Source organism: Anser brachyrhynchus, assembly GCF_964034855.1.
Source record: "Anser brachyrhynchus genome assembly, chromosome: 20".
In the NCBI taxonomy this organism is placed as follows: domain Eukaryota; kingdom Metazoa; phylum Chordata; class Aves; order Anseriformes; family Anatidae; genus Anser; species Anser brachyrhynchus.
Window position 1 is genome coordinate 1,860,373 of NC_137713.1, and position 26,599 is coordinate 1,886,971.

Genomic DNA, 26,599 nt, shown 5'->3' on the forward strand with positions numbered 1-26,599 from the left:
GGGGAGAGCAATGTCTACATGTAAAAATTGCAGTATTCCCAACACTCTGATCTTCCATCATGCTGACCGAGGTGGGTTTAAGCATCAAACCCACAAGCGTGTTTGTTAGAAAGCCTTGTTGCAAACTCTCCAGCACTGATGTGCAGGAGTCTCTTTCTTCTGTTTGGAAATGGAAAGGAAAACCAGGTAACTCTTGTTGCTTTAGAGAAGGTCCCTCGCTGGGATGGCAAACGTTGTCCCCAGACCCCACAGTGGGACTGGTGCTGCTGCCTGTGCCTGGGAGAGCACGGAAGTTGCCATCGCTTTGTTTCCCTCTGTTATACTTTCTTCCATCATTATCTGCATGTCTGGGGATTGTCAAAGTTACTTAGAAGCCTTCAGCTCAGGAATTTAAATTTCTTTTTAATTAAGGGTTTGTTTGCTTGAATGTTTAAAACTTATTAAAGCCTTTGTGTATGGGGAGAGGTGGGAAAAACAAATATTTTTCACAAACTTTTCTGAGCTCCTGGAAATACACTTGCTTATTAATAATGATACTCCGTAGTCTGCAAAGCCCAGTCTTGGGTCATGCTCTTGCAGTGCCTGGTGCTGTGAAAATGCAATGCAAGATCAGTTAAAAGTTTAAACTGTATTTTTTTATTATTATGAGAGCATTTAAGACCAAACCAACTTTCTGTTAATGTATGAAGCTTAATTTAGTTTCTTTTCTGATAGCAGTAGCAAACTGTTCACTTGTAGTCCATCAGTTCTGGGAAGGAAGCTGTTCTTACATAGAAGTTATTTGTGATGCTTGCCTAGTGAGTCTGATAGTTATTTTCTGGGTCAAGAAAAGGAGCTGGTACCAAAGACAAGAGTAATTGCTATAATAATGACAAGCTTCAGGCTTCTTTTTCATTGTGCCTGAAAGAAGGAGGTAAGGAATTAAGTTGCTGTATCTGGTTTTGAGGACATTCAGGAATATTACAAAGCTGCAAGCTTATTTTGCTCTTCTGCAGGTCTCTCACTCTTGGTTTCCCACTCCTTTATAAGTAATCTCCTAAAGGAGATGCAGTGGGAGCGAGAGGAAAAGGGTATGTTTGTAGTGTCACCATACTGCCAAGCAGACCATTTTGTATGTAGCGAGACGTGGTATAAAGCAGTGGAAGTACTCGGGAGGTGCAGCTCAGTTAAGCCTTGTAACAGTAAGAGGAACCGTTCTGACTTCTTTGTCTAACCCTCTCTTAACTGCTTAAAATCTGCCGTAATCATCCCTGCACTGCATGCTTTTGTTCACCTAAAACACATCACTGCATCTGCATGGCATAAAGTGGTTTACAAAATGCATTTGAAATCTGCTAGAATCACCTTAATTGTCACTCTTCAGAACTTTCAGTTTCTGTCTTCATCAATGAAAACAATGGCTGTGGACTTGACCTGGTTTAAAATTAAGAGTTTGGGTTTCCTTTGCTGGCGGAGGGCAGGCTGAGGAGGGGCCGTTCTTGTTGCAGTCACGTCCCTGGAGCAAGGAGCAGCTGAAGCTGTGGAAAACAAACTGAGAAGTTAATATAGCAAAGCCCATAAAGCCAGAAGGTACTCCTTCAAGTTCTGCTTAGATGGCAATAGCTTTTGGTTTGATGCAAGAAAAATGTTATCTAGAGCTGTTCCCCAAATCCAAGCAGAGCTTAAGCAGCTTTTAGGTGCATTTGTTTTCTGAGAAGAGTTGTGTTGTGGTTTTTTTTTCCCATGTTGCAGAGAAGTGCTTTGTAAAATTCCTTTTCACCTGCCCTTTGCCCCGCTCCTTGAAGTAATATCCTGGCTATTGAATTTAAGGGGAGTTTTTCAGGGGAGAAGCTGCTGATCTCAGCCAGTGGTCCAGCTTCCAACTGGAACAGCAGCAGGTGGCTAGTACAAGTGCTGCCCCCACTTCTGTCCAGGTCCAGAGGCTTTGTGCTGCGAGCAAGGTTCTGGTAAGGCTTCCCCATACCGCTTGTCTGGCAAACTTTGCCAGGCCCTATGCTGATGCCTTGAACACCTACTTGATCAGTAAGGACATCTTGAACATTGAACTTGGTTGTCCTGTTCCCAGCTGCTCACTGATCTGTGCATGAAATTTGCGATGGGCTTTAAATGTTCACGTTTAAATGTTAATGCCCTGAAAATGAGCGATCCTAAAGGGACAGGGAGGAAAGCAAAGAAAAACCAAACAAACCTGCCAGTCCATCCAGGTCTCTCATGAGCTCTTTGTGTTTCGGGCAGTTCTGCAGCGAAAGAGTCCCCGAGTGGTCGTTGTGTGGGGAGCAGGCCGCAGCTGCGGCAGCTGGGGAACTTAATGAGAATACTTAGCCACAGGAGTGAGGAGTCATAACGCAGGCCCATACGTATGGAAGCAAACGCAGGTTACCCTATGGAAAGCATAACATGATGTGGTAACGGCAGTTCTGCTGTAGGAAGTTCTGCCTGTCCAAATCGGCTGGAGCACAGCAGCTCACCTGCGTAGGCCTTTGGCCTCTGTAGATACAATTTTTAACTGTAAAGCTGTTAAAAACTGGGAGCTGGGGGTTGAAAAAGAATTGAAAAGATTATTCTCCTTAAAGCACAAAAACATTCTTCAGTCACATTTAATAGTAGGGTTTCAAGCTCATAATTAAGTTTTAAGTAGCTTCCAAGTTCTCCTTTGCCCAGAAGCAGTAATACATAGTCCCTGCAGTGATGCCCTGAGGGTTTTTAGGCTCAGCACCACAATCCTCTCCTCTGACCTTTTTCATAATGTGGATTATGAAATGCACAGCGGCAGTTCCTCCACCAAGGAAGCGTGAAGTTCCCTGTCCCTGCCAGCCACTGCTGTTGCGCTCCATAAGCTGCGGGGAGCTGTAGCGTGTCTTCTGGCGAGGCACTCGCTCCTGACTTGGAAACCTGCAAGTTGTGGAGAATTTCCTGCCCTCCGATAACCTTGTCCTCTGATTAATTACCTCCTCCTTTATGTAGGTGCCTCTCATCTGTGTTGAATTTTGCCAGCTTCAGCTTCCAGGCGTGAGTTCTTTTTATGCGTTCGTTCATAGTCTGGGATCTGTCTTTTAATAATACTTACCCAGATAGTTTAGATCATTCATAAAAATTTAAACAAGCTGTTTAAACAAAATAGCTCATTTTCTCTACCATCAAAGCAACTGAAATGAGGCTTGAAGCAAATCAGTGCCACTTTGCTGAACTTTAAATCTATGCCTTGATGCTGTTCCACCTAACCTGCCCTTGTTCGTTCAGCAGCAGGTGACTGAAATTCCGCGCTGCTGTGCTGTGTGTCAGGTGTGGGTTCAGTGAATTCACAAGGATTCCTCCCCCTGCAATGATCATTTCATTTATACATACCTTGTTTATTAAAAATCAATGGTAAGTGTTTGGCTTTGGGCTTTAAAATGAGAAATGCTTTCATCGGGCGATCAGCTTAGTACTAAACAGAATTACTTGCTTTTAGGAAGCGATTTAGTTGAGATTCTCTTTCATGCACATCAGCTGCTTTCACTTGAAGCTCATAATTCCCTGTATTTCACCAGATACTAAATTAGGGAGAATTACATACTGAGTTAGAGTGGTGGGTGGTGGGAGGTATAGTTTTCATAGGACGCATTTCAGAAGCGTAGTGAATGCCTTAAAGCTGCTATAGGGTTGGAGTAGCTTTTAAGTAGAGTAAATAAGCTAAAACAGCTACCAGCTTTTGCTTCTTGGTTTGGATTGTTTTGGTTTGGATTGTGGTTTTTTTGGTTTTGGTTTTGTTGTGTTTTTTTTTTTTTTGAATAAATATTTTTCTTAGAGTGAACCATTTGCCTTTGAGAACTTTCCCAGTTTTCTGTATGTTGAAATAACTGCAAAAGGGTTATTACACTTGAAATGACACAGAATGATAATTTGGAGACAAACAAGGCTTTGTCTCACTGATGCATAAAGTAATTACTAGGCAAAAGTGCATCATTCTCATTTTAAAAACCGTGGCCTGAGAGCGGTAAACAGCTGAAAAATGGGTTGTTCACTGTACATAATGTGGAAGTGCCAAATTTTAAATTAACTATATTTGGCTTTTATTGTTTTGTTGAAATTCCAAAGCAGAAATATTTGTTCATAATAACATCCATCTGCAAACACGCATCCGGTGTGAAGCGCATTACGGGTGTCTGACGTTGGGAATTTTCCTACAAAATCTTGCTACGCATCGTACATTTTAAGCAGCAGATGACTGTGCCTTGAATAACACAGTGGGCTGTTTAATGAGGTTTCCATTATGCATGATGTGCAGTATCTGAAGTTCGCTAATTTTCTGACCTGGTGAAATAGATTTTAATAAGCTTGATGTAACACAGCATATAAAGACAAAGGGAAACAGTTAATGGGGCTGTCACAATAAAGAACTCTGAGCAGGCCTGGAGAAGCTAAAAGTATTAATAGAATTGATCGAAAGCTTAGGAAACAAATTCTCCATTTCCGTGGACCTCGTGCCTTGTTCCCCTCTGGCCGTCGGGCAGGCGGCACTGCCCTACGTCCGCGGGGACACGGCGGGTTCGCTGCTGGAAGCGCCAGGCACTGCGGACAGTCACAGCCTGTGGGCGTGGGGAGGGCTTCACAGGGTCTTCGGTGAAATCCAGAAGTGTTAATTGCTACTAAACCATGATAGCATGTGAGTGGTTTGGTAGAATCCTTGTCTTTCACCAAGCCCAGATAAAATTCAGTTTCTCTGTGTATGTTCCCCTCTGTATGGTGAGCGGTTAGTTGTTAATCTGAAGCTTGAAATGGCAGCTGGTTTTCCTTTCTCATTCTTGTTTCTTATAGAAAAGGAGAGGGGGAGACAGAGGACTGAAAGATGAAGGTTTTAAACATAAAGGGATTGTTTGGGGATGGAGCTTTCCCTTGTGCATGCTCACCATTAAAGACTGCATTTGTGTCCAGTAAATTGGACCCACGCCTGCCCGCCTCCCAAAAAAAGGCTACTGGGCTCTTCTGCTTCATGCTTGTGAGTCTCTGATACTTTTGAAATGAAGCCTAAAGATCCTACAAAGAGGATAACACTGCCTAATGGAAAGAATAATGCAAGCGAGAACCCATTTGAAATGACAGCTGTGAGCCTCGCAACGCTTTTCTGTGCTGATCAAAGCCGCTGGTAACGCTGCTTGAAAGGAGGGGATCAGTTTCCCCTCGCCTTTTCCACTCAACCTGCAGACGATTTTACATTCTCGACTTCACACTTTTTTTTTCTGGGAGATCAAGTGAACTCCCAAACGACTGATGTAGATCGGCACGCTGCGTGAGCCAGGTCAGCCTAAAAGACAAAGCGCTGTAAGATGGGGCGGAACGTAAACCCGGAGCTCGGCCGCCCGGCCTCCGAAACGCCCCGCTCGGAGCGGTGCTCGGGAGGCTGAGCCCCGGCGCTCAGCTGTGACGCCAACGCATGCAAATAGTCGGTTAACTGGGAGGAAGTATTCTGCTTGTTTTATGGCGGCTTTTATTCTCCATGCGCATCTCATAATTTCTGTTGTTTTTCTGAAGTCTGGTGCTGAAGGCAGATGATGATTTGAGACTCTCGGCTTGCATTTTTATTGTTGCTTTAAATCCACGTGCTTATTGCCAAAGTCTAAACGTACGACCTCTTCTGCCCTACGTGCTTTGGCTGGTAGGAAGCAGAGAAAATCCTTTGCGTAGTCTTTTTTGATGGAAAAGCTGATATCTTGGTCTTTGTGACTTTTTGGTTTTGTTGTTTGGCTGCTGCTGTCTGGCTGCTTGCAGAGTGCGGCATCGTGTCCTCCTGGGTCTGCAGGGGCTGAGCAGAGCCGAGCCTGAAGCACTTGGTGTTGCCCATCTGGGCCAGGACAGCAGGGGAGGGCTGGTGACGGCCTGGCCACGGCTGTGACAGCGGTGGCCCGGCTGGCAGCGGGGCAGCACTTGCAGGTGAAGTTTTGGGTCCTCCCGGCCCCGCTGCCGAGCATCCCCAGCTCCCCGCAGCACCCCCAGCCAGCGGGACGTGGCCGCAGCTGCAGCACGCTTCAGCAGAGGCCGCTTCCCCTCCCTTTGCCTGAGCCTTGCGGTTCCTTGCCATCACCTGCAAGTGCAAACAAAGACTCCTCCCTCCTCAGTTCTGCCCCGGTAGCACAGACTGGAAGCGAAGTGCCGGCCGTGTCCGCAGCGAGACCCCCAGCACAACAGACCTGCACAGCCGCTGCGTTCTTCTTTCCCCTCTCAGGGAGTTGGCAAGTGTGTGCTGGCTTCTCCTGCCCCGTTGCTGAGATGTTTTCTTTCAAAAGCTTGAGCGACATGAAAAGGGCTCTGTGTTCAAACCATGCCTTCGTTACTGGCGCTGCAGGGGGTTTCCAGACCCCAGCAAGGGATGCTCGGGCGATGCACATGCTGTGCCTGTCTCAGGGTGAGGTGCAGACCCTTGAAAGCAAATGGGTGTAATTCGCTTTGCTGCAATGGGAGATGTTTTATAGCTTCCTGGCAGCAGAGAGGAAGGGGGTATATAATGCTTATTGTTTTTCACTTGTTTTTAGTCATCTTTCAGCTACCTTCATGCTGGGGTAGAGGAGAAATGTGTTTTAAATGGAAGCGAGCAGAGTGAAGACACGGGTGGCTTTGCAGGCAGCGTCACTCCGGCCCGGAGCACTGCCGTGGTGCATGGGGCAGGGGCTGTGGCTCGCGGGAAGCACCAGCGGCCCCGGTCCCCTGCTGCTGGAGGTGCTCCTGGGCAGCCCTGGGGCCCAGTCCTGGTCCTGCAGAGACCTGCAATGGTGTGTGCCCCCCACGGAGCCCCTGAGCCCCGTGCAAGGACTGGCCCTCCTCATGCAGCATTGCTCTTGCCAGATTTGTTCCCAAATCTCCCGAAAGATCTGCTAAATCCCCAGATCTTAGTTTTTTTTTCTGCTTGGTAATGCCAAGTATGAGCCAGTGGGGCTACGTGCTGCCTGCTGAACTCCAGTCCTGCTGCTCTCGGTCGCGTGCCACCCTTTCGATCCCCTGCTCCCAAACTTGTTTATCGGTTGGAGAAAGCAGTTGCTTGCAGACAGCCCCTGACTCGATATGTGACCTCAGGGCACAGCATTTAAAAACAGATATATCCGTCTTCCCTCGCATGAGGCTGCTTCAGTATTTAAAGTGAAACTATTGATGCAGGAAGCAGAAAAATTTATCTGTGAAGAATTGACCTCCAAATACTGGCTTTGGCTCATTCTGAGCAATAAGAGAGCATGAAATTGCTGTGAATCCTCAGGGCTTTCCTGGTCAGTGTGCAAGCCCACTGCAAAACGTTTACTGTAAAATATCTTCTAATTGCAACGCCTAAAGTGGGCACTTTGCTCCTTTGGAACAGCTTTGGTATCTTGTTTTCTCTAGGCAATTATATGCAGAGGATACACAAAGAAGGACAGGGGTTGTTTCTGCGAGAGTTGGAGCCCCTCACACAAACACGGTGAACGAGTCGATCTCACCCGCCAGCCCTTCCTGATTTCCCAGTTGACTTCAGAGCGCAGCGGGCTTGGAGGAAGGCAGCCTGGGCCCCTGCATCTCAGACAGACGGTGGGATCGCCGCTGGGGGCTGGATCTAGAGCATGCTGCGGCCAGTGCCTCCCAGCGGCTTCCCAGTGCCCTGGACTGGGTGCCCAGTTCCCTCCAAGCCTGTTAATCATGCCCTGGGAGCGTGCAGGCGGCAGAGGCTCAGTGCACGGCTCTGCCAAGGCAAGCTCCTGAGGCAGCCCCACGGCCGTCGGGCAGGCAGGACGAAGTGGATCCACCCCCGCCACTGCCTGGGGAGCAGCGCTCTGCAAGGTGCCTCGGGGACTCGGGGGAGCTGGTTTAAACCCAGGCCCAGGGCAAGGGGCTGTCACTGCTGGAACGCAGGCAGGCGTCCTCGCCGAAGTGCTGGTCTGATCTGCAGGGCCAGCAAGAGGCTCTGTGGACGAGCAGATTGCTTCTGGGGCACAGAAACTAGCACAAGTGCTTGCTAATGCTTTTCTGCTTCCGTAAATAGCTCCAGGTACCCCAGCTCTCAAATTTTAATACAATGGTGCGGGAACACAGAAGGACAATTAAGGCAGAAGTTTATTGCAGGACACAGAAAGGGTTCAGCGTTAATTTCACTGTCACTGTAGTCACATTGCTTAAAGTCCTCACTGATTTAAAAATGTGTAAATGATGGGAGGTAATAATACAGCATGACCAAAAGTGTTCCAGGAATGCTATAGGATCGGTGTGAAGGGAATTACAGATGTTTTGTGGTGGAGCTTGAGACCAGAATGGGTGAGAGCCGGGCTGCATCCTTTGCTCTCTGCAGATAACTTTCTGGAGTCACTTTGCTTCTTTGTGCCTCGTTTTATCCCATCTGTGAAATGGAGGCAGTGTCAGCTGCCGATCATTCCTGAGAGACTCAGGGACAAAGAACTCCATCAGTATAAGACACAAGTTGGCACAGTTCTTAGACACCACACAGCATTAACGTGCTCAATAGTGTGATGACTGGGAAATTTGTTTTCAGATGAAGGAGCTGATTAATGCAGTGCCTGGCAAATGTAATTTCAGTGTGTGGGACTGATTACTTTCAGTGTGTTGGATTGATTTAGGGATCCTCCAGTGATGGAGCCAGTCTGCGAGTCTGTACTGGTAAGCAGGTTTTGCCAGTGGGGATAATCCATCACTGCTTCCATCTCCCACTGGTGCAGCGGCCGCGCCATCCTGCTGCACCATGCGGCCGTCCTGGGCAGCGCGTGAGCAGGCCTGACCGCACTTGAGCTGTCCGGAGTGCCGTGTCGCGCAGATGCTTTCATCTCAGAACCAGGAGAATGGCTTTCTTTGGGGGAGGAGGGATTAATTTCTCACACATCTGTCTGCAGTGAACTCTGGAATGCCATAATAAATGCTTTGTTCAGGCTCTTTCTGTGGAGTGCTTTCTCCACCCTTGTTATTTCATTCTTTTGCATGGCAAAACTTTTTGTCCTGCATTTCAAATAGATACTGAGAGTCCCTGGCAGTTGAACAAGAGAAACAAACTTTCCAGCCCTGTTCTTTATGCTGCTTTCAGGGGATGCTTGGTGATTTGAAGGGTATTAGATTGGTTTTGGCAGAGGCGTTTTATTCCATGGGAAATCCACAGCTCCTCTGATCCCTTACGGATGGTTTAGCGAGCCCCCAGAGCCTCCAAGTGGCAGATTTGCTGGTGGACGGCTGGTCCCGAATGTGACACGGGAACGCCGAGGAGGCTGTTCTCAGGACGCGTTAGCAGGATGTGTGCCGTGGCGGAGGAGAGGCTTTAAGGACAGTGCCAGCTCTGCTCCTGCATCACCCACAGCACCAGCTTGGGGTTTGGCCTAGGCACGGCTCTGCACAAAAACGAAGCCCAGAGCCTGTGCACTTGTCCTGCAGGTGTTTTCCCTGCTGTTCGAAGGTTGGTTTGACTTTCTAATACTGAAGTCTTCTCACTCCAGGATATTGTAGATCCGCTACCCATATGTCAGGAGGGAGCCAACCAGGGTTAATGTGTCCATCACCAGCAAGAGTACACTTTGGTTACAACATCCCCCAGTATGGATGTGCTTCCCACTGCATCCCGCTCCTTGGAGATCATAGCAGATCATCAACATAATGAAAACAAACAGTTCACAGCGGCATTAAGTAACAGGATTTGCTGCACGCATGGGCTCTGTGGGCGGGGAGCAGCAGCAGGCAGCAGCCTGGGGTAGCTCTGCATACATTTACCTAGACTTTTTCTTTTCCCTCAACAGCCCTATTACCATATTTAAATGCAAGTATGTCTTTTTTTAATTAATGTTTTAAGTAGCCTCAAGTCACTCTAGCCTAGCTGCTCTCTGTTCATGCCCCCGGTAGATTCCCTGTAGCTCAGATGTAGCGCTAGAGGTAGCGGGCTCGTAGTCTGCTGGTTCTTCTGGATCTCGCTCTCTCCATCTCCCTAGTTTGCTGTTCTCTTTTCTGTTGTCTCAGTTGTTTTTGTGTGGTTCTTCAGCATTGCAAAGCAGCTGTGATCAAAGTCCTGGAGCATGCTTGAGGGGCAGGTGCCGTGGCACCCCAGAGGGTGTCCTGGCTGGCACCAGAAGCAGCCGGAGCTCCCAAAGACCAGGAGTGCTGTGACTGCTTTGTTGACTTTGCAGCAAGGGTATTTGGGGTTCCTGCTGATAGCCTGGACCTTGCCATTGCCCTCTTAAAATACGTATTTAAAGTCAGAGCCTCTGGCAGATCTTTTTAATATTAATTAAGTAAAGAAACCGAATCTGAAATCTTGCTAGTAGCATTTCATTCATTTGTAACGTCTCAGCCCCCCTGTAGCAGGGTGTATGTCTTAGAGATCCTTGATCTGTGGCTGTTTTGCTTTCAAAAGCTTTTTTCTTTCTCTCTTTTTTAAATTACATCCCAGTGAGTTTTTTTCTGCTTGATCCCAGCAAATCTGTGATCTTGACATGAAGACCTTCTCGTATTTTCCATTACTGTTATGTCTATAGATCAGCACATTATTATCACTTGCAAATAAGCACGGAACAAAACGCACCCATTGTTTTGTGCGAGCGGTCCGACCCTAACCATCTGAAAGTAAGGAGATGTAAGCTGAGTGCTGCAGGCGCCCCTCTGAGTTTATCCACCTTGGCTTCTGCAGCGTCCATGGCCAGATGCGCGGGACGAAACGCCGTCAGCGGCACACGCTGCTGTTTGCATCTTCTGCAAGGAGATTTGGGCCACCTGCGTACCAGCAAAGACTGCCTGCAGCAGGCACGCGGGCAGGGCTCGTCTCATCCCAAACACAGTGCCCGATGGCACGGGGAGCTGGGACCACAGCCTCATGCTGCCCTTCGGAGACGCCTTGCCCTTAGCAGGCCACGGCCGCCTGCGCCCCGCAGAGACGCGTGGTGCCCGCTGGCTTCTTTCTTTACCCTTCTCCTTTTCTCCACGGCCAGGTTTTCCGGCAGCGGCTTATGGACCAGTAGCAGCGGCAGCCGTGGCAGCAGCAAGAGGATCAGGTAGGGGGGCCCGTGGAAGAGCAAACCCTCAGAGTGCAGGGTCAGGTAAAAGCTCTGTCGGTATTCTGTGTGGCTGCAGCTCTCCATCATTTCTCTGATTTTCCTCACACTTATCCTGGGGACCTGAAAACAATCAATCACCAAAAAAAAAATCAAAAAAAAAAAAATCAAACCCAAACCCAAACTACAAGCAGAGGCCACGGGGCCTGGAGCACCTTGCAGGAGATTGGCGTAAGAACTGCCAAAACCTGGGTAGATATTCTAATTTGTTTCTTTATTTATTCTTTTATTATGTTGGTTTCTTTGTTTCTTTGGTTTAAAATTGAGATTATAAAGGACACCAAAACAAAGAAAAAATGTGGGTTTTTTTGAAAAAAAGTTTTCATTTCTCATGGAAAGTTTGTGCTGAGGTAATGCAGCAGCATGGGCTCCTGCTGTGCTCAGAGCTGTGCTCCCCGCTTCAAACCAGTCTGGACACATCCCTTACTGGGATGGTGTTTTCTTCCTGTGCAGGGGTGGCCGTGGGTGAGCAGGAGGAGTGCACGCCGGTGCTGCGGGGCCAGGGACATGCATTGCAGTGCTGGCAACCCAGCACTGATGGCAATTTGCCCCTTTCTCGGGCAACCACCTCCATCCCCTGCTGCAAACTCCGGCCTGCTTCCCATGAGAAATGCCAAAGCTTTTCTTCCTGTCCTTCTGAAAACTTGTATTTTTTTCCCCTTAAGGGAAATAAATAAATCATTGCCAATTACCGTTATTACCTTTGGTTTTAAATTCAGATAAACATACGAATTAGTGCTTTTCATAGGGAATTGAGTGTTCAGTGCAGTCATAAGTGAGCTGCTCGTTTGTCAGCGCCCTCCTCTGCCCTGGCCCTGGCCTGTCCCCATGCGTGCTGGTGGCTCCGAGCCGCCGAGCCCAGCCAAGGGAGAAGCTGGCTGTGGCCTCCTCGGCTCAGGGGCTGCTCCCGGGGGTCGGAGCCACCGGCCCCCCACCGCTGTGCCGGGCAGAGGCCTGTGCCCAGGCGGAGGACGCGGCGTTGGCAGCTGTTTCCCAGCTCACTCATGACACAGTCCTGATGTGGGGGTTTCTTGGTGACTTTTCTGGCAGTCCCAGTGCGTGAACTGGGCTCTTCCAGAAAAGAACCGACTAAACCGCTACGCAACGGGTCAGAAGGAGGGCGCAGGCCCTTATGTGTCTCGAGTGTGAGCCTAATGCCGTGGAGGCCAAAGCAAGACACCAGGAGAACTCCGTTCCATGCAAACTGGCACTGCTTGCAGGCTACAAAGGATTATCTGTACCAGTTCCATTTTGTGGCATGTAGAGAGCGCCTAAGGGGTGACTTGCCAGACTGGTTGTGGGGATCCCCAATCTCCCTGCTCTTCCCACTGCCCCTTCACAGAGGGAAACAAAAAAGTAAACAAAAGAAACAAAGAGGAAAAAAAGGGGTTGATTTTTGCATATGATTTCAGGAGAAAAAAAAGACTTCATTGTTTCTGCCTCTTCCTCATGTTTTGCCCTTCAGGTTTTGTTTTACGTACAAACAGACCTGGTGAGTTGCCCCTTAGCAAGGCACAGAGGGTTTGGCTGGATTAACGTTGCTTCCCTGATTATTTTTTTAATCGGAGTGCTTTTGGTGCCCATTACAACTGAACTGAGCATTGATCAATTCTGTGCCTGAAAATCATTTGTCTTTAATTTGAGTGTTTTTTGGTTTTCCTTCTGTTGGGTTTTCTGTTTTGTTTTGTTTCTTTCGTTTTTTATTTGAACTTGCAATACGAAACTAAAACTAATCCTAAATTAACAACACCCTTTCTGGCAAGTTTAAAGAGCAGTATGGTGTTTGGAAATGTCTTTCAAGCCTCGAAATTGCCTCTTTGCACAAAACTGGCAAAACCCCAAAACTGAATCAAAAGAACCCCTCCCAGCCCCAAGATCTCAAGGAGGAAGGTGGGTTTGTTGCAGCCCCGGCCCCGCTGCCACTTGCACGTGCAGTGAGCCCTGCTCTGGGCACAGTGTGTTTCATGTAGCGTCATCTCCATCCAAAGACAGTTTTCGGAAGGGACATCCTGGGTTCGCCACTTCCATCCAGCCATGGTAGTGAATTGTATTCAGGAGCAGTAGAGTATGATCTTGTGATACAGTGTATGGGCCCGATTCATTACAAGAAAAATGGTTGGGGTTTTTCTTCTTTTCGGTTGGTTTTTCTTTTTTCCCTTTACAAATTTGCACAGCCCTCCTTTGCACGTGCCCCAGCCCAAAGCCCAGAGCACAGCACCGTTGCCCCACGCTGGCCCAGTTCCATCTTCAGCCAGGACGGAGCCAGAAAGTGCCCAGGCAGGGCCCCTGCCCCACTCGCTGCTGGCCTGCCGTGCCCCAGGCTGCAGGCCGGGCCCTATGGCTGCTGCCCCTTCCGCAGCCCCGCTGCGGGCAGCATGGCGTTGTGTCCCCTCTGGCCACCTCCACGGTGACCTGGCCCCAGGTCCTGCCCTCACCCCCGAGCACAGTGGCTCTGCAGCGCCGGCACTCAGCCTGGCGCCTGGGCCTGCGTCTTGGTCTCCCAAGGAGACTGCGGCCTTCTCATTTCCAAACCCCCTCGGCTCTGGTGTGTGGGCACTAATGACCTCCATTGCTCGTGGGGTGGTGGTCCTGTGTCCGTGGAGGAAACCTGCATGTTTGCTTAACAGCGGGAGCAGCCCGCCGGGGGCAGTTAACCGCATGGGGGCTGCGGCAGGGCCGCGGTGGCTGTGGGCAACTCCTGGCCCCGTCCCCTGCGCTATCCGGTCTTCGCTTCCCTCTCCCCTTCTTTTTCTATTGCAGCTTGTGAGGACACAGCCACCAGTTTACCACACTAGATCAAACAAGTTCTCTTATCTGTCACAGCAGCTATCTCCTACAATCAGCAAAAAGGGACATTTCCCTCTACTCGTGCTCAGTGTCAGTCATAAATTCAGGCTCAGCTTAGCCGTTCACGTGCGGGCAGGGTGAATGCAGTGATGCCTCTCACAGTAAATCACATGCCCGGTCCACATCCCTGTGAGGAGGCGATAGCTGAGGTCTCTTGAGCTGATGAGGGGGTTTGGCCACATCCGTTCACGTCAGGTGGGGCTGTGCTGCCGGATCCCTCGGCTGCTTTTGACAACCTCATCCATTCTTGTAATTTTTTTTAATGAATTGGGACCTGAGCCATGGAAAATGAGCAAACTTAAAAGTTTGAGTGCTGCAAACTCCTCCTAGACAACTTCACTATCAATGTCACATTTCTTTTTAAATCCACCTGACATATTTTAAGTGTAAAACATTTTTGTCTTGTAAATGCTTTTTTTAAAATAAAATCATGTTGGGGGGGACATTTTTATCTTGCATTTGACATGGGGGGGATTAATTTGGAAGGAAAGTGAGACAGCAAAAAATTGGCAGGAGAGGATTTTTGTTCCTTCCTTTTTGGTTCATTGACAAGTCTGAGATTTTTCCAGTTTCCAACCTGTTGCCACCAACTATTCCTCCCTGATGACTGGAGACAAAAACGCTAAGGCCGTAATCTCAGTCCGATCCCCGCTGCTCGGCACCAGCGGCAGCCGCGCACGCCTGTCCCAGGTGAGCCGTGCCGGTGCGGCGGGTCCGACGGGCACGCTTCGGCCCGCCGAGATGGCCGGCGGTGCCCAGCGCGGTGGGACAGCACGGGGGCACGGCGCAAGGAGCTGCCCCACTCCCGGCCCCCGGCTCCAGCACATCTGGATTTCGGGCGCCAGTCCCGGCTTTGAGCCCCGTGCCCCGACAACCCCTTACTGTACTTTATACTTGCCAGTATAACGAATCTAGTAACGCGAGCTACTGACCTTGATGGTGAGTGTGAGCAGTTATGTTTTGTTGTTTTCTCTCTTGCTTGGTTGGGGCTGCTGTGAGAGAGGGTGTCTCTGAGGCATACTTTCCGGCCTCTCTTACACTCGGACGTGCACACCTCCTCTCAAACACTCTTCTGAGCGCTCTCAGCGGGAAGGTTTGTCCACACCTATTAATCCTCTCTCAGTGTCCAGCTTCTTGTTAGTAGCAGCTGGTTGCATGTTTTTTGCTTGTTCAGATGAAACGGTTCAAGAAACGACTCATATCAACTCTTGAGAAATGTCTCTATTTTTTTGTACACTTTCTTTCTTTTGATGTTTTTATTAATTTCCCTTACTTAAAAAACAAAACACTTGTTGTCCCCCGTAAAACATTTCACATCTCCCCTTGCCTGTTCTTAGAGTGTATGTATCTGTGGGACTGAACTAAATGCATGCACTGTAGTAGTCGTACTGGTAGCAGTAGATGTAGTTGTAGAACATGCATTGTTGAGTTGATATTATAGGTACCATCAACGTGAAATAGCGCGGCAGTTAAAAGCATAGCCTTGGTCTGATTGAAAGTGTAGGGCTATCAATAAAGCGGAGAGCTGCTAAAGGCTTGGATCCATAGTACCGTATTTGTTAAATCCCATTATCTGGAAGTTTAAATTGAACATGGCTGTAGGCAACCTACACCCTTCTGTACAAGAACCCGCACATGCTGTTATGTTGATAGTAAATTTGCTATATTTTTTCAAATTAAAGTCCCTAGGAATTAAAATGCTGAGTATAACTATATTCTCCTATTTTTATTTTGTATTTAAAAGAATTTAAGATATTTTTTAAATCATTTTACAATCATGGTTTCTTCATCAGCCTGTTATTCGCCCATATTAGCCCATAGAATCATTCGTTAGCAGTTGTAGACCAGATGTGCCAAATGCAAATCACTCCATTTGGGTGTCTGTATAATACCATGTGTGTGAAGCAGCTTCCTGCAGACTGTCCTGAGCTGTAAAGCAATTGTTTTTAGGTCATAAACCTTAAATCTTGTTATGCAACAGAGACTCTAAGCTAGTGGCGGTTTGTATTCATTGCCATGTCACTGAGCTTAAGGGAATATTTTTCTATTAAGATTTAACATTTCATAAATATCGGCATTAGGAGTTTGAGACAAGTTCATCATCTTTGCCATTGAGCCAGCAAGCGTCTTTGCTTCTCATGCCCCGGTTTATGCACTAAACTTTTTTAATTCTTTCACAAATGAAGTTGTAGTCAGTAAGTTTCACAGATGGTAATTGAGATCCTGAATTAGGCTTTGCTTATTTGTTTAGTTTGTTGGTTGTCAGAAAGTACCCTGCTGGGAGCAGACAGATTCTGTATGGCACCGTCCCACCCCCTCCGCAGCCTCCCTCCTCCCCGGGCACTCGGGCGATGCCCTGCAAACCGAGTGCGCTTTGAGCGTGTTCCTGCTCCGCTGGGTACAGGCAATCTTAGGGCACTTATTTCAGCAAGTGCTTTAAAAGGAAATAAAATATCCAGAATGGGCTTTCAAAATGTAATTAAGAGTTTGTATCTGCTCCTTACCTCTAATAGAACATGAAGTAAATCAACCAAACAACTGCTTGGATGGAGCTGACACAATGCAAGCCCATGCAAGGCAATCTGAGCCACCCAGATTACTTCCCTTATTGCCCCTGAGGAGCTGAACCACTCCTGCATCAAGGGGGAGAATAATTTCCCCCTTCGATCTCAATCTGCCAAGGAGACAGGAGGACCCACTGTTTAATGCGCAAGGCATATGATGAAGTGAGGAGTGTATCTAAAAGTTAGCAGAGCGACAAATTGCATGGGGTTTAGGAATCCTGGTCTTACACTTAAAGAAGGTGCTCTAAAAATTTAATCTTGTCGTTAGGCACCCATAGTGTTAGCAAATTACAGCCATAAAAAAGTGGGACCGCAGTTGGTCTGTGTGTGGAAGGAGCGGAGCCGATGCCGGCACACAGAAATGTCAGGAGGAGGAGCGTTTTGGAGATCCAGCGATGAGCCAGTCTGGGATTTATACGGCCCATTGAGAGGACTCCCTTGTGGCACGGCAGCTCAGATGGAAGTACTCTCCTTCTTTTATTTTGCTATATAAAAGTACATAAAATTTAATCCAAGCTATGTAATCTCAAAAGCCAGAACCTAACAAGTGGACCACTTGGGAGCAGCAAGCAGGCTGAAATTTCTCACTCCATTGGAACAGCCTGTAATTATGTGACAGAGGCTGGCAACTGGAGCTCAGCACGGCTGATGCATCGAAAAATTAATGGCTGCATCAGATTTTATCTTTTGCTTATCTTCCTAACAGAGGCAGTCAGCATTTGAGAGCATTGCAAGCGGTCAGGAAGGGAGGGGTAAGACAAAGGACCACGCACAGCTTTGTGCTCCTGTAACGGGTGAGCACAAAGACAAATGTCTCGTGTTAAACAGAGAAGAAGCCAGACTGCACCGAGACCCGTCTGAACGGTGAATACGCCATTCTCCTCCAGCCTGTGTAGCATGGCTACGTGAGAAGGGCAGTCGGCGTTTCCGTGGGTGCTTTTTGCAGGTGTCACAGACAATATCCTTCCTTCTCTTTAGTGAGTGCTACAGTTACTTTTCAGATTACCCCAAACTAAAAATAATGAAAGCAGAGTCTTTCTGTGTCAGTTGGGAAGTCCTGTGTTGTTCCAGGCTGTTTGAGCCCCCACACCTGTTCTTTCCAGAACTCAGGCTACCCACAAGCCTTGTTTGTCTTCTTTTACTCTAGGATGCCATTTTCTGAATTTTTAAATCCTCATGGGACTGAGCTTTCTAAAGGACAAAGTGGTAAATTCAGTAGATTTAAAACAATTTTGTGCTGCTGTTATTAGGCCTTGACCACAGCGGCGATTGTTTTACAGGGCTCCTGGCTGAAGTCTATTGTGGTTTAAATACATCAGCTTTAATCAATAATTTTGTAATAGAAAATCTCGCGCACTTGATAAATCATCTCCAGTGCAATTAGTGACCACCTCTGAAGTGCAGACTTAAGTACAGTGTAAGTTAATTTTTAATGAATTTAGTGGCTAACTTTTAATAGTCTTTTCAATCAGGAGAATTATTTTCAATGGGAAAAGGCTCCTCAGCAGAGCTCGTGCAGGACGCACGTCGTGCCCCGTGCAGCCCCCTGGCCGGGCAGGCTGTGCTGCAGCCCCGCCGAGCGCTGCGGTGGCCGAGTGACGCCGTTTGGCTGCGTCTTCCCCAGTGGGAGCGGAGGGACAGAGCTCTTGGCCTCTTAATTAAACTTTGTTCCACGCAAGATGCAGACGAGCCATTGTGAAGTTTGAAAGCGGGGCCTTCGGCGTGAGCTGGCTGGTGCAATGAGATACTTAAGCACACGAGCACGTCTCGTGCATTTTAATCACCAAAAGCGTAAAGTACTCGCTGAGCTGAGGAGTAACTCGCCTGTCTGGCAGCAGGCGCAGGCTGTTACCCATTAGTGGAACAACAGCTAAATGTGACACGGTGCGCATTTTACAGACACACTATTGTGAGTATTTTCATGCTGATTCTCTCCCCAAACGTTTTAGAAGTAAATACATAATTACAGTTATATTTTTCCCTCTCTCCTTTCTGAGATAAAAAAGTGAAAAAGAAGCAGTGGCATTTTTCCTTGCAGCAGATGCTAGCATGCATCTGGCTCTGGATTAGCATGAGGAGTGTGGATCAGTAATTGCTGGAGAAGGCGAAATTGGTCTTCAGGTATATAAACTCGAGCTTTTTAAAAATAATCAATTCATACATCTGGGTCTTTTTAGAGGCATTTCCTGGTAGTTATAGCGAGAGCCCAGAGCTGTGTGCCATGGAGGGCTCCCAGGCGCCTGCGAAGGAGCCACGAGTATTCGCTGCTGACAGATGAACCGGTGCCCTTGGCTCTTCGAGACACCGCGTGGTAGGCACAGCATCTCGCAGTTTCCTTATCCGTGAGCTCACATTTTCCTTTGCAAATGACTGAAAACCCGTGTCAGGCAGCCTTATCCCTGTTGGTGCCTGTAGCTTGTGTTTGCTGGCAGCAGTGGCAGGGGTCGGGGAGGTCCTGCCCGGGGCGTGAAGGCTGGGAGGGCACATGGTTGCTGACACTCAAGTCCAAGATCTCATTTTGGTGGGACTCGGCAGGCAGAGCAGTGCCACTTTCTCCTTCCTCCCAGTGCTGGGCCTGTGTGTAAGGGAGCAGGATCAACAAAACAATTCCGAGCTAAACAAACACAGCAGTGATGGGGAGGGTCTTGCCCTTGCCCACTCCAAGGGAGGCATGCAAAGCAGTGCAGGCGTACAGGGCCACCCAGGGGCACCCGTCTGACCGACAGAGTCTGGTGGAAACCTCTGTGCAGGCTCCTGGTGCAAACTCCATGGCACAAGAGGATCGTGGCATGGGAACACCGGGGTTCAACGTGGCCGCACACCTCGCCTGCTGCCCGGCTGGCCCAGGGCTGCTGTCCCCACAGGCGCCCGCCCCGCGGGAGGGTGCCCCCGCCGCACTGCCCTCCTCTGCGGCCGCGTCGGGCAGCGGAACAAAGACCGGGTTTTGTTTTAATTTTCCTCCTGTATTGTCTGTTATTGTACAAAAGGCTTCAATTTAAAATTAACAGGAGTGATAGCCAGTTAATGTGTTACAGTGGGAGGCCGGAGTTTCTGTTGCTATGGCAATGGAGTTTGGTTCATTTGTTTTGTAGATGAGTAATTACTACGCAATTAGAGTAGGCTAAAAATAAAGGGGCCTTTTGTTCCCTGTTACTCATTAATATTAATAAAAGACCTGTCCGGGCTGTGGTAAACAATTAATGCAGACGTGGTTGCCCATGGTAAAAGTAGCAACAGATTTCATGTTACGCAGCGAGAGGTGACGGCGCCAGCTTCTCTTAGCTTGGCTCTTGTTCATTTTAAATAGAAAAATTATTAGAGAGAGGGCTGCATTAGCACAGAATCACAAGCTTTAGCCCTCATTTGCCAGCTGGATGGATGGTAATAAGTGTTAAAGCTTCATGTGCGGGCACTGGCAGCGTGTGCAGCGCTGGGGCCGGGTCCCACGGCGCGGTGAGCACCCGCAGCCCAGGGCACGGAGAGGGGGCAGCGGCCACCGTGCTCGGGACAGGGGCCTCCTCGATCGCCCCAGCCGGGCACTGGAGCAGGGAGCTCGCCTGAAAACCCGAACACTTCGTGGTGGGGGTACTGCTGCCGAAACGGCTCTGAGGCAGCCGTACAGACATCCAGCGCCAAAAGAGAGCAAGAGGAAACAATCCCAACCATTTCACATGAAGTACGTAAAAATTAAACCACACCAGATTTTAAATTAACTGTAAAACCAGCTAAATTGGCAGAGAAACCTGTTGGGAAGATGGCTGACAGGACGGAGCGTCTCTACCTCTATTTCACGTGCTGGTCTCCACACAGCTGGGGAGCATCCCAGGCCGCAGCGTGGGGCCGGGGTGGTCCCTGCCCGCCCGAGACCCTCGGTGCTCGGCACCTGAGCGAGAGGCGGTCGGTGTGGGGCAGCGCAGGCACCCCAGTGCCCTGGCCCGGCACCCTCGAGTGATGTTCTCGGGGGGAGCGACTGCAGAAAAATGGAAACCGCCTCCCTCCCAAACTGTTTAACTAATGGAGGGAAACGTAGCACAGCCTTTGTAAGGTCGACATTTGTTTGTTGTTAAGGATCTAATTAGAAACATGAGAGGGAGCTGAATGGCTGCTTGCTCGGCTAATTAGCGACATGCACGAAGACCACTTTGAACTTCAAGGACACAAAGCTATTAGCGCTTACATCAAAAATGGATTAAACTTCTGTGCTTTTATAATGATTAAAGATGAGCTGCTCGAGAGGAAATCCTTTTGTAAGGCTGTGACAAGAGCTGGCTCCCTGATTGCAGCTTCTACAAGTGCAGCTTTGTGTGGCCTCCGTGTAGCGCTCGGCCCGGCGCGCGAGTGACACCGCTAACTTGCAATATGGAGAATATGATTAGGCAGTAAATATTGATTGTTCGCAAAAAATCACAGCCAAGCTGGAAAGTGCATTTCTTTGTCCTGCTACGTAAGTGTACGACTTAGAAAAGCTGGGCTTGAATACGTTGGATTTTGTGTCTTTTTTTTTGGCAAATCAGTGCGCATCAGCAGCTATGGCTGATGCTTCAGAGGAGTTAAGTGCAGTCTTTAGCAGAACAGGTGCTGCTCACGTGCCTGCAGCGTGCACCAAGGGGACGGTGCTTGGTTTTTAAACACCTGCACCGCTTGAATTTTTAGCTTACACAAGTCTGTTCAAACTGTGCGGCTCTGGCTCTCTGCTCGTCCACCATCACTCAGAATTCGCTGTTTGTGTCCATGCCGAGTGCTCGGCCTCCGTACGGCGGCGGAGCAGGAGAAGCCCCCGTGCCGTGCTGGCAGGAGAGCACCAGAACGGAGGCAGGAACAGTCGCCACAAGTTCACAATTGTCATTATCACACCGACGTGTCCAGCTTGGTTCATAGCAGCTTGGATTGCTGCTAGCTGCGGGCCTGGGAAGTGTTAATAATTGTCACCAACACCGCGCGGTCTGGGAGGCGGCTGCCGCGAGGAGGGTCAGGCGGGGCCCCCCTCCCATGCTCTGCTCAGTTCCAGCTGTAATTGCCGAGCTTGGGAACCTGTTCACCACCCACTGCTTTTTGTCGTTATCCTTGCGATATTTTGATGTGTGAAGCCATTTCCAAAGGGGCTGCAGAGACAGAACAACCTTTTAAAGTGTGACTGCAGATAGAAAATAACGTACAAATAGTACCTTGTTAAGGCAGATAGCAGCTCTCAGTGTCTCTTGGCCTCATCACCACTTACTTTGCTGATGAGCCCAACAGTTGTTTTATTTTGTTTGTTCCTGCAGGGCCGGGAGGGCTGCAGGCAGGGAGGGCTGCCCGCCGCTGCCTGCGGCTGTGCCCCCTTGCAGAGCCGCACTGAGAAGGCACAGAGCCAGCACTTGGGGTTTCCAGAGGCAGGACTGACCTGGCTGTCCTAAGAAAAATGTCTCTGGCTTTCAGTACTGACAGAGGATCTCTGTCTGCCACAGGTTCTTACAGAGAGGTGTTTGCTTTTCAAGTCTGCTTGGAAAGAGCGCAAACGAAGCGCGGCACCGCGCAGGTCTCCGCAGGAGCCGTGCTAAACGGCACCTCTAATTGTAACTCCGGGGTTATTTGCTTTTCTGGTTTGTCTCCCACTTTCCGTTTCAGCTAGTTGTGAGCTGTTTGTACATTGCTGCTCTCCAGAACGTCTGTGTCTTTCCGGCTCATTATTTCCGAGACATTTTTTAGTTCGAGCATTGATCTGAATTGGAGGTGTGCCGGGTGCGGTTAGTCTCAGACATGAAATGGTGCTGTATGTAAATACAGCAGATACAGGACAGCAATGCTTCTGATAGTTCATCCTGACCACAAACAAATGTGTTTGTGCCTCTGGCAGGAGCTGTGTGCAGTGATTGGTATATAACAGAAGAGCCTAAACGTGAACATTTAATTCTCAGTGCTGTGTCTCTGCACTCTCGCAGTCTGAATGGCAAACAAGAGTCACAAGCACCGACATCTTATTTCACACTGGCATTAATTCATATGTTGAGTCTCAAATAAATCACATCTGGGTAGTTAGCATCTCTGAAAAGCAAGGTACACGCGCCCATTAACTTCAGCTGTGAGTGCACAAAGAATTAGCTTTGGCCAAGCTGTCTGTAAGACGAGTGCAGTGCTAGCTAACGACACAATATTTGTAAGGCTCTAAGCACCAACAATTTAAGCTCTGCACGCAGTGCTGGAGTTTCTCCACAGTCCGTACTGTGGTGGTTATTTAAAGTATCAGCACCGCACTGTGACTGCTGCTCCATTAGTCATGCACGAAGATGTGGCCATTGGTGCTGATGCTTCAGGACACACAGGATGCTCAGGAAATCAGGAGGGGAGCAATCTGCCCCGCACCAGTAGCCCCGGTTCTACTGTAATGTCCTCTGCGGTATTGATACTCGGGTTCTTGCAAAGACAGTGCAGCAGGCTTGAATGCTTGGGTAACTCCTGGGGAAATTCCCAGTTTCCAGACACTGCAGCACAATACCACAGAGGTTTGAGGAAGGCAGTAAAAGCGTCCTCTCCCCTACTTGGCTGCCTGTGGCCAACTTACCAACTCAGGGAATGAGATCTAGTTACTCTTTAGCTACGGATGATATTCCTTCTGCAAAAAAGTGGGCAACTCCTCTTAAATCCAGCAGTAAATCTCAAGTGAGTTAAGTTACATGTCCCCGAGCACTGGTATAGCTCCTGTCCCAGCTGGGCTACCCGGGCCCTGCGGTTGGTTGTGTGTGGAGGACAGGGCCGCAGCGCGCTCGGGCAAGTACCATCCCTGTGCCATTGGTGCCAGGAGCCTGCTCGCCCTCGTCTCCCGTGTGTGCCCTGCTGCTGGCCAGAAGTCACCTCCCTGACCTGTCTGCCCCCACCCCGGGCCGTACATCCCCCACCTCAATCCCCTTTCCATCTCCTTCGCCGGCGTTAACTGTTATTAGATTGTTTCCTCCTTCGAGCTAGAAGATGTTGTTTGTGGAATGTTATATGAATTTTTCATAAAGATAAAAAACAGCCTAATCTTGTGAGCTTTGAGTCTTGGTAGTGGGTAATGGCTTTGATTTAAAGCATTTTGTCTTAATGATAGTTATATTGAAAATTTCCTGCTGCTTTCAAGCACGTGTCGTTATTATCATAAACATTGATGGTAGAAATGCCTGCCAAATTGTGCGTGGCTGTTTATGGTAGATGAGAGAGTCATCCAGAAATTAGAGCACTGGATCAACAAGTTGTCAAAAAGCCTGTTTGTGTGGAAGGGCACCGCCGGGGCTGGCGGGATGAAGCAGAGCAAGGAGGGCTGGGAGGAACAGCGTGCCGTAGGTGACCAGCGCTGGGTGTAGGAAGAACTGTAGAAAACGCTTGGTGTGAAATTAGCAGCAAATTTCTGACGAGGAGCCGCTTCTGAAGAAACTGAGGGATGGGGGAGAGGACAGCCCCTTCCCAGGCAGGGCACGGGGCTGTGCTCCCCTGCCTGGTCCCAGGGCAATGCCGCTCCCCGCGGTGTCTCGCCCCGCTGCCGTGGGCTGGGGCTGGCCCAGGCTTCCCTCCGACGGCGGCTGTGGGGGAAGCAGGAGGCTCGCAGGTGCTGGGACGTCTCCTCCCGGCGGCAGCTCCGCACTGCTAGGACTGAACAATCCCTTCCACTTGGTTTGGTTTTTAAAATGTTTTTTTCACAGAGCCTCTTGCATTCGCTCCGCTTGAAAAAATAAACAGGTACACACTTTTAAAATTAGAATATGTTTACGGGGGGGTGCTTCGTTCTTCTCTTGTTCTTTACATGTGTCGCTCTGGTCTCCATGCCGTGCTCCACATCAGCACCTGCTCTCGGAGTAACACCTCCACCAGCCTCTGTGGTTGGACTCTGCTGTAGCAATGCCAGTAGTAAATTAGCTCACCAGTGTTAATTGCTGCCCAGGGATAATGAGCCCTCCCCAGGAGGTGATTGATTGTCATTAGGCGGTTCCCTGGGAGCGCTGCTGTAGTGCTTACAGATGTGTGGCTGGGGTGAGCGCGGGCGGTGGCACGGGCCCAGATTTACACCCCAGTGTCTGCAGAAGGGGACGGGGACAGGGACGTCTGCGGGAGGGGATGGGGACACCTGCGGGAGGGGATGGGGACATCTGCGGGCGAGGAGAAGCTGCGGCGGCTCCAGCCGGCTCGCTTCGGCACTCAGCTGCGCTCTCAGCTACGAGATGCATTTCTGGCTGCGATAACGGGGCACTATATTTCATCCTGAAGTATTCTGCCTCTTCTCAAGGAGGAAAGCCAGTAAATCATCTGGTGGTTTCTTTCAAACTTGAGACTTCCCTTGCCTGTGTGCAGTGGCGGGGAAGGCAGCCGTGGATTTTGCACTGCTCATCACATTTCTTTTTTTCTAACTTGTGAAATGTTTGTATGTTAAGTGCAAAAAAAAAAAAAAAGCACAAGCATGGTATTTACTATAGAAAAGACTGCTCTACTGACCTCTTTTCCCACTGCTGCCACCTTGGACTGACTTTGCCCAGGGGCTGAGCCCTCTTCCCGGGCTCGGTGGACGCCTGGTCTGTGCTCCAGCTGCCCAGGTCCAGGTGTGGCTGCTGGCTTGGTGCACAAACAGAGGATGTGTTGTGGCTTTGGATCAACTCCTGAGTTAATCTGTCCTGAGGACGTTAATCTGTCCTGAGGACGTTAAATGTTAAGGGTTTTAATCACTTTGGGAAGCTCCTCTTGCTTTGAGTGTATATTTAGGTCTAGGTTCTGGTGCCGTTGGAGAGGGAGAAGTGTGGTAACCCAGTGCTGCACGTGGCTGTGTGCCAGAGCAGTGGTCCCCAGGCAGTGCCTGCCTTACAGCCCTGCGTGTATTTCCTGGCTTGCTTTTGAAACACAGCATAATTGAGGGGTGCTTAAGAGTGTTGCTTCGTTGCCATGGCTAATTTACTAAGCCCTGAGAGGATTGATCATAAGCCCAGGACCATGCAAGGTTTCTTTGTAGGCCAGTAATATCAAAATCCTTGTATTTTTTTCTTCCTTCCCCTCCCTCATTACCTTCATCATTTATAGCTGAATTGAGTTTCTCTGGGTGGGATTTCAGCATGCAACTTGTTGTGCTTTACCCATGTGCTCCCTCCCCTCCCAGAGAGGCATTTGGATCCTGTTTAGTGCAATACACCACTTGCAAAGGCAAATGTCATAATGAATCCTGACTTAGAAATTTCTCAAGAGTTCATCGAAAGAGAGTTTATCTTCCAATAATGACCTTTCTTGTTGAATGCGGATTAATGTACGAGCAAGGACTGTGCTAACACGGCGGTTTGTAGGATAAGGTGCTCGATAAGCGAGCTCACACGAGATCCGTCCCTGCTCCCAGCAGTGTTTGGAGCACCGAGCCTCCTGCCTCTCCATCAGCCTGAGCTGGCAGCTTCGCTTTGGGCTCCAGCTGTTGGCTCCTTCACATAACTCACTTGTCTGAGTGGTGCGGTGAGAAGTACCTTACACGCGTGTTAGACGTGGATAAAGACAGCTCTAGCTCTGCTAAAGGGCGCCGAGAGGAGTTAGTAATAAAATAGCCTTGCTCATTGAAGCACTGTCTTGAGGTTATGGATGCATTTTAAAACTCTCTCCAAATTCCTATTCAGCTTGGCAGGAAGACGTGCAGTAGGTTCTCTGCCTGGGCAGAGAAGCCCCAGCAGGGCTCGAGGAGCGGGTGCAGTGAACGTGCAGGGTTGCACCGAACGCATCCCAGAGAAGAGCTCCCGTGTGCAGGTGCACGCGGCTCTTGGACAGCTCCTGCTGCGACAGAGCTGACAGCAGGAGCTTGGTCCTGCAGGTCTGTGTCTCCACAGCGTCTTCATTTTCCTTAGAGGACTGAAATGGTATCCAGAGTCTGGAGGATTTTTGTTTTGTTTTCTGCTTTATGTTAGTCTCAGATTATTCACAGGTTTGTGTACAACAAATTTCTTTTCAGGCATTTCTTACCCAAACGCATCGCATTTTGTATGTTGGGAAAGTCGTTCAAGGTCCCTTTGCTGTTGTTTCAAAGCGATCGTAAAAGTGCCTCCAGCTCGAGGTGCGCTTCAGTGCAGCTATTGCAAGAAGACAAATATTTAGCAACTCGCCATGGCTGAGTGAATCGTTAAAATAAGGCTTTCTGCGGAGTGTTTAGTCTCCTGGTAATTATGAGAGCTTTTCTATTTCATG

The 26,599-nt window shown here is 49.1% G+C and overlaps 1 protein-coding gene and 1 long non-coding RNA gene across 15 annotated transcripts in view; one reads left to right on the forward strand and one right to left on the reverse strand.

Annotated features, from left to right (window-relative positions):
• The window catches only part of MSI2 (musashi RNA binding protein 2), a 238,688-nt gene that overhangs the window by 199,242 nt on the left and 12,847 nt on the right, over positions 1 to 26,599 (forward strand). For 6 of the 13 annotated variants that reach the window (XM_080562592.1, XM_080562588.1, XM_080562587.1 and 3 more), the window contains one exon: positions 10,911 to 11,018. The exons of 4 other annotated variants lie outside the window; for them this stretch is intronic. In XM_080562592.1, coding sequence (XP_080418718.1) covers positions 10,911 to 11,018 — 108 coding nt within the window. The remainder of the gene's footprint in view (positions 1 to 10,910; positions 11,019 to 26,599) is intronic. 3 more of the 13 variants (XM_080562593.1, XM_080562589.1, XM_080562583.1) reach the window with 1 other exon arrangement.
• LOC308180621 lies at positions 303 to 10,904 on the reverse strand. 2 transcript variants are annotated; one of them, XR_013941082.1, is made up of 4 exons: positions 2,736 to 10,904; positions 2,469 to 2,531; positions 2,189 to 2,381; positions 303 to 1,517 (listed from the first exon to the last, which is right to left on the reverse strand). It is a non-coding gene; the product is annotated as an uncharacterized lncRNA (long non-coding RNA). The 2 variants fall into 2 exon arrangements; XR_013941083.1 differs by having other exon boundaries at positions 2,189 to 10,904.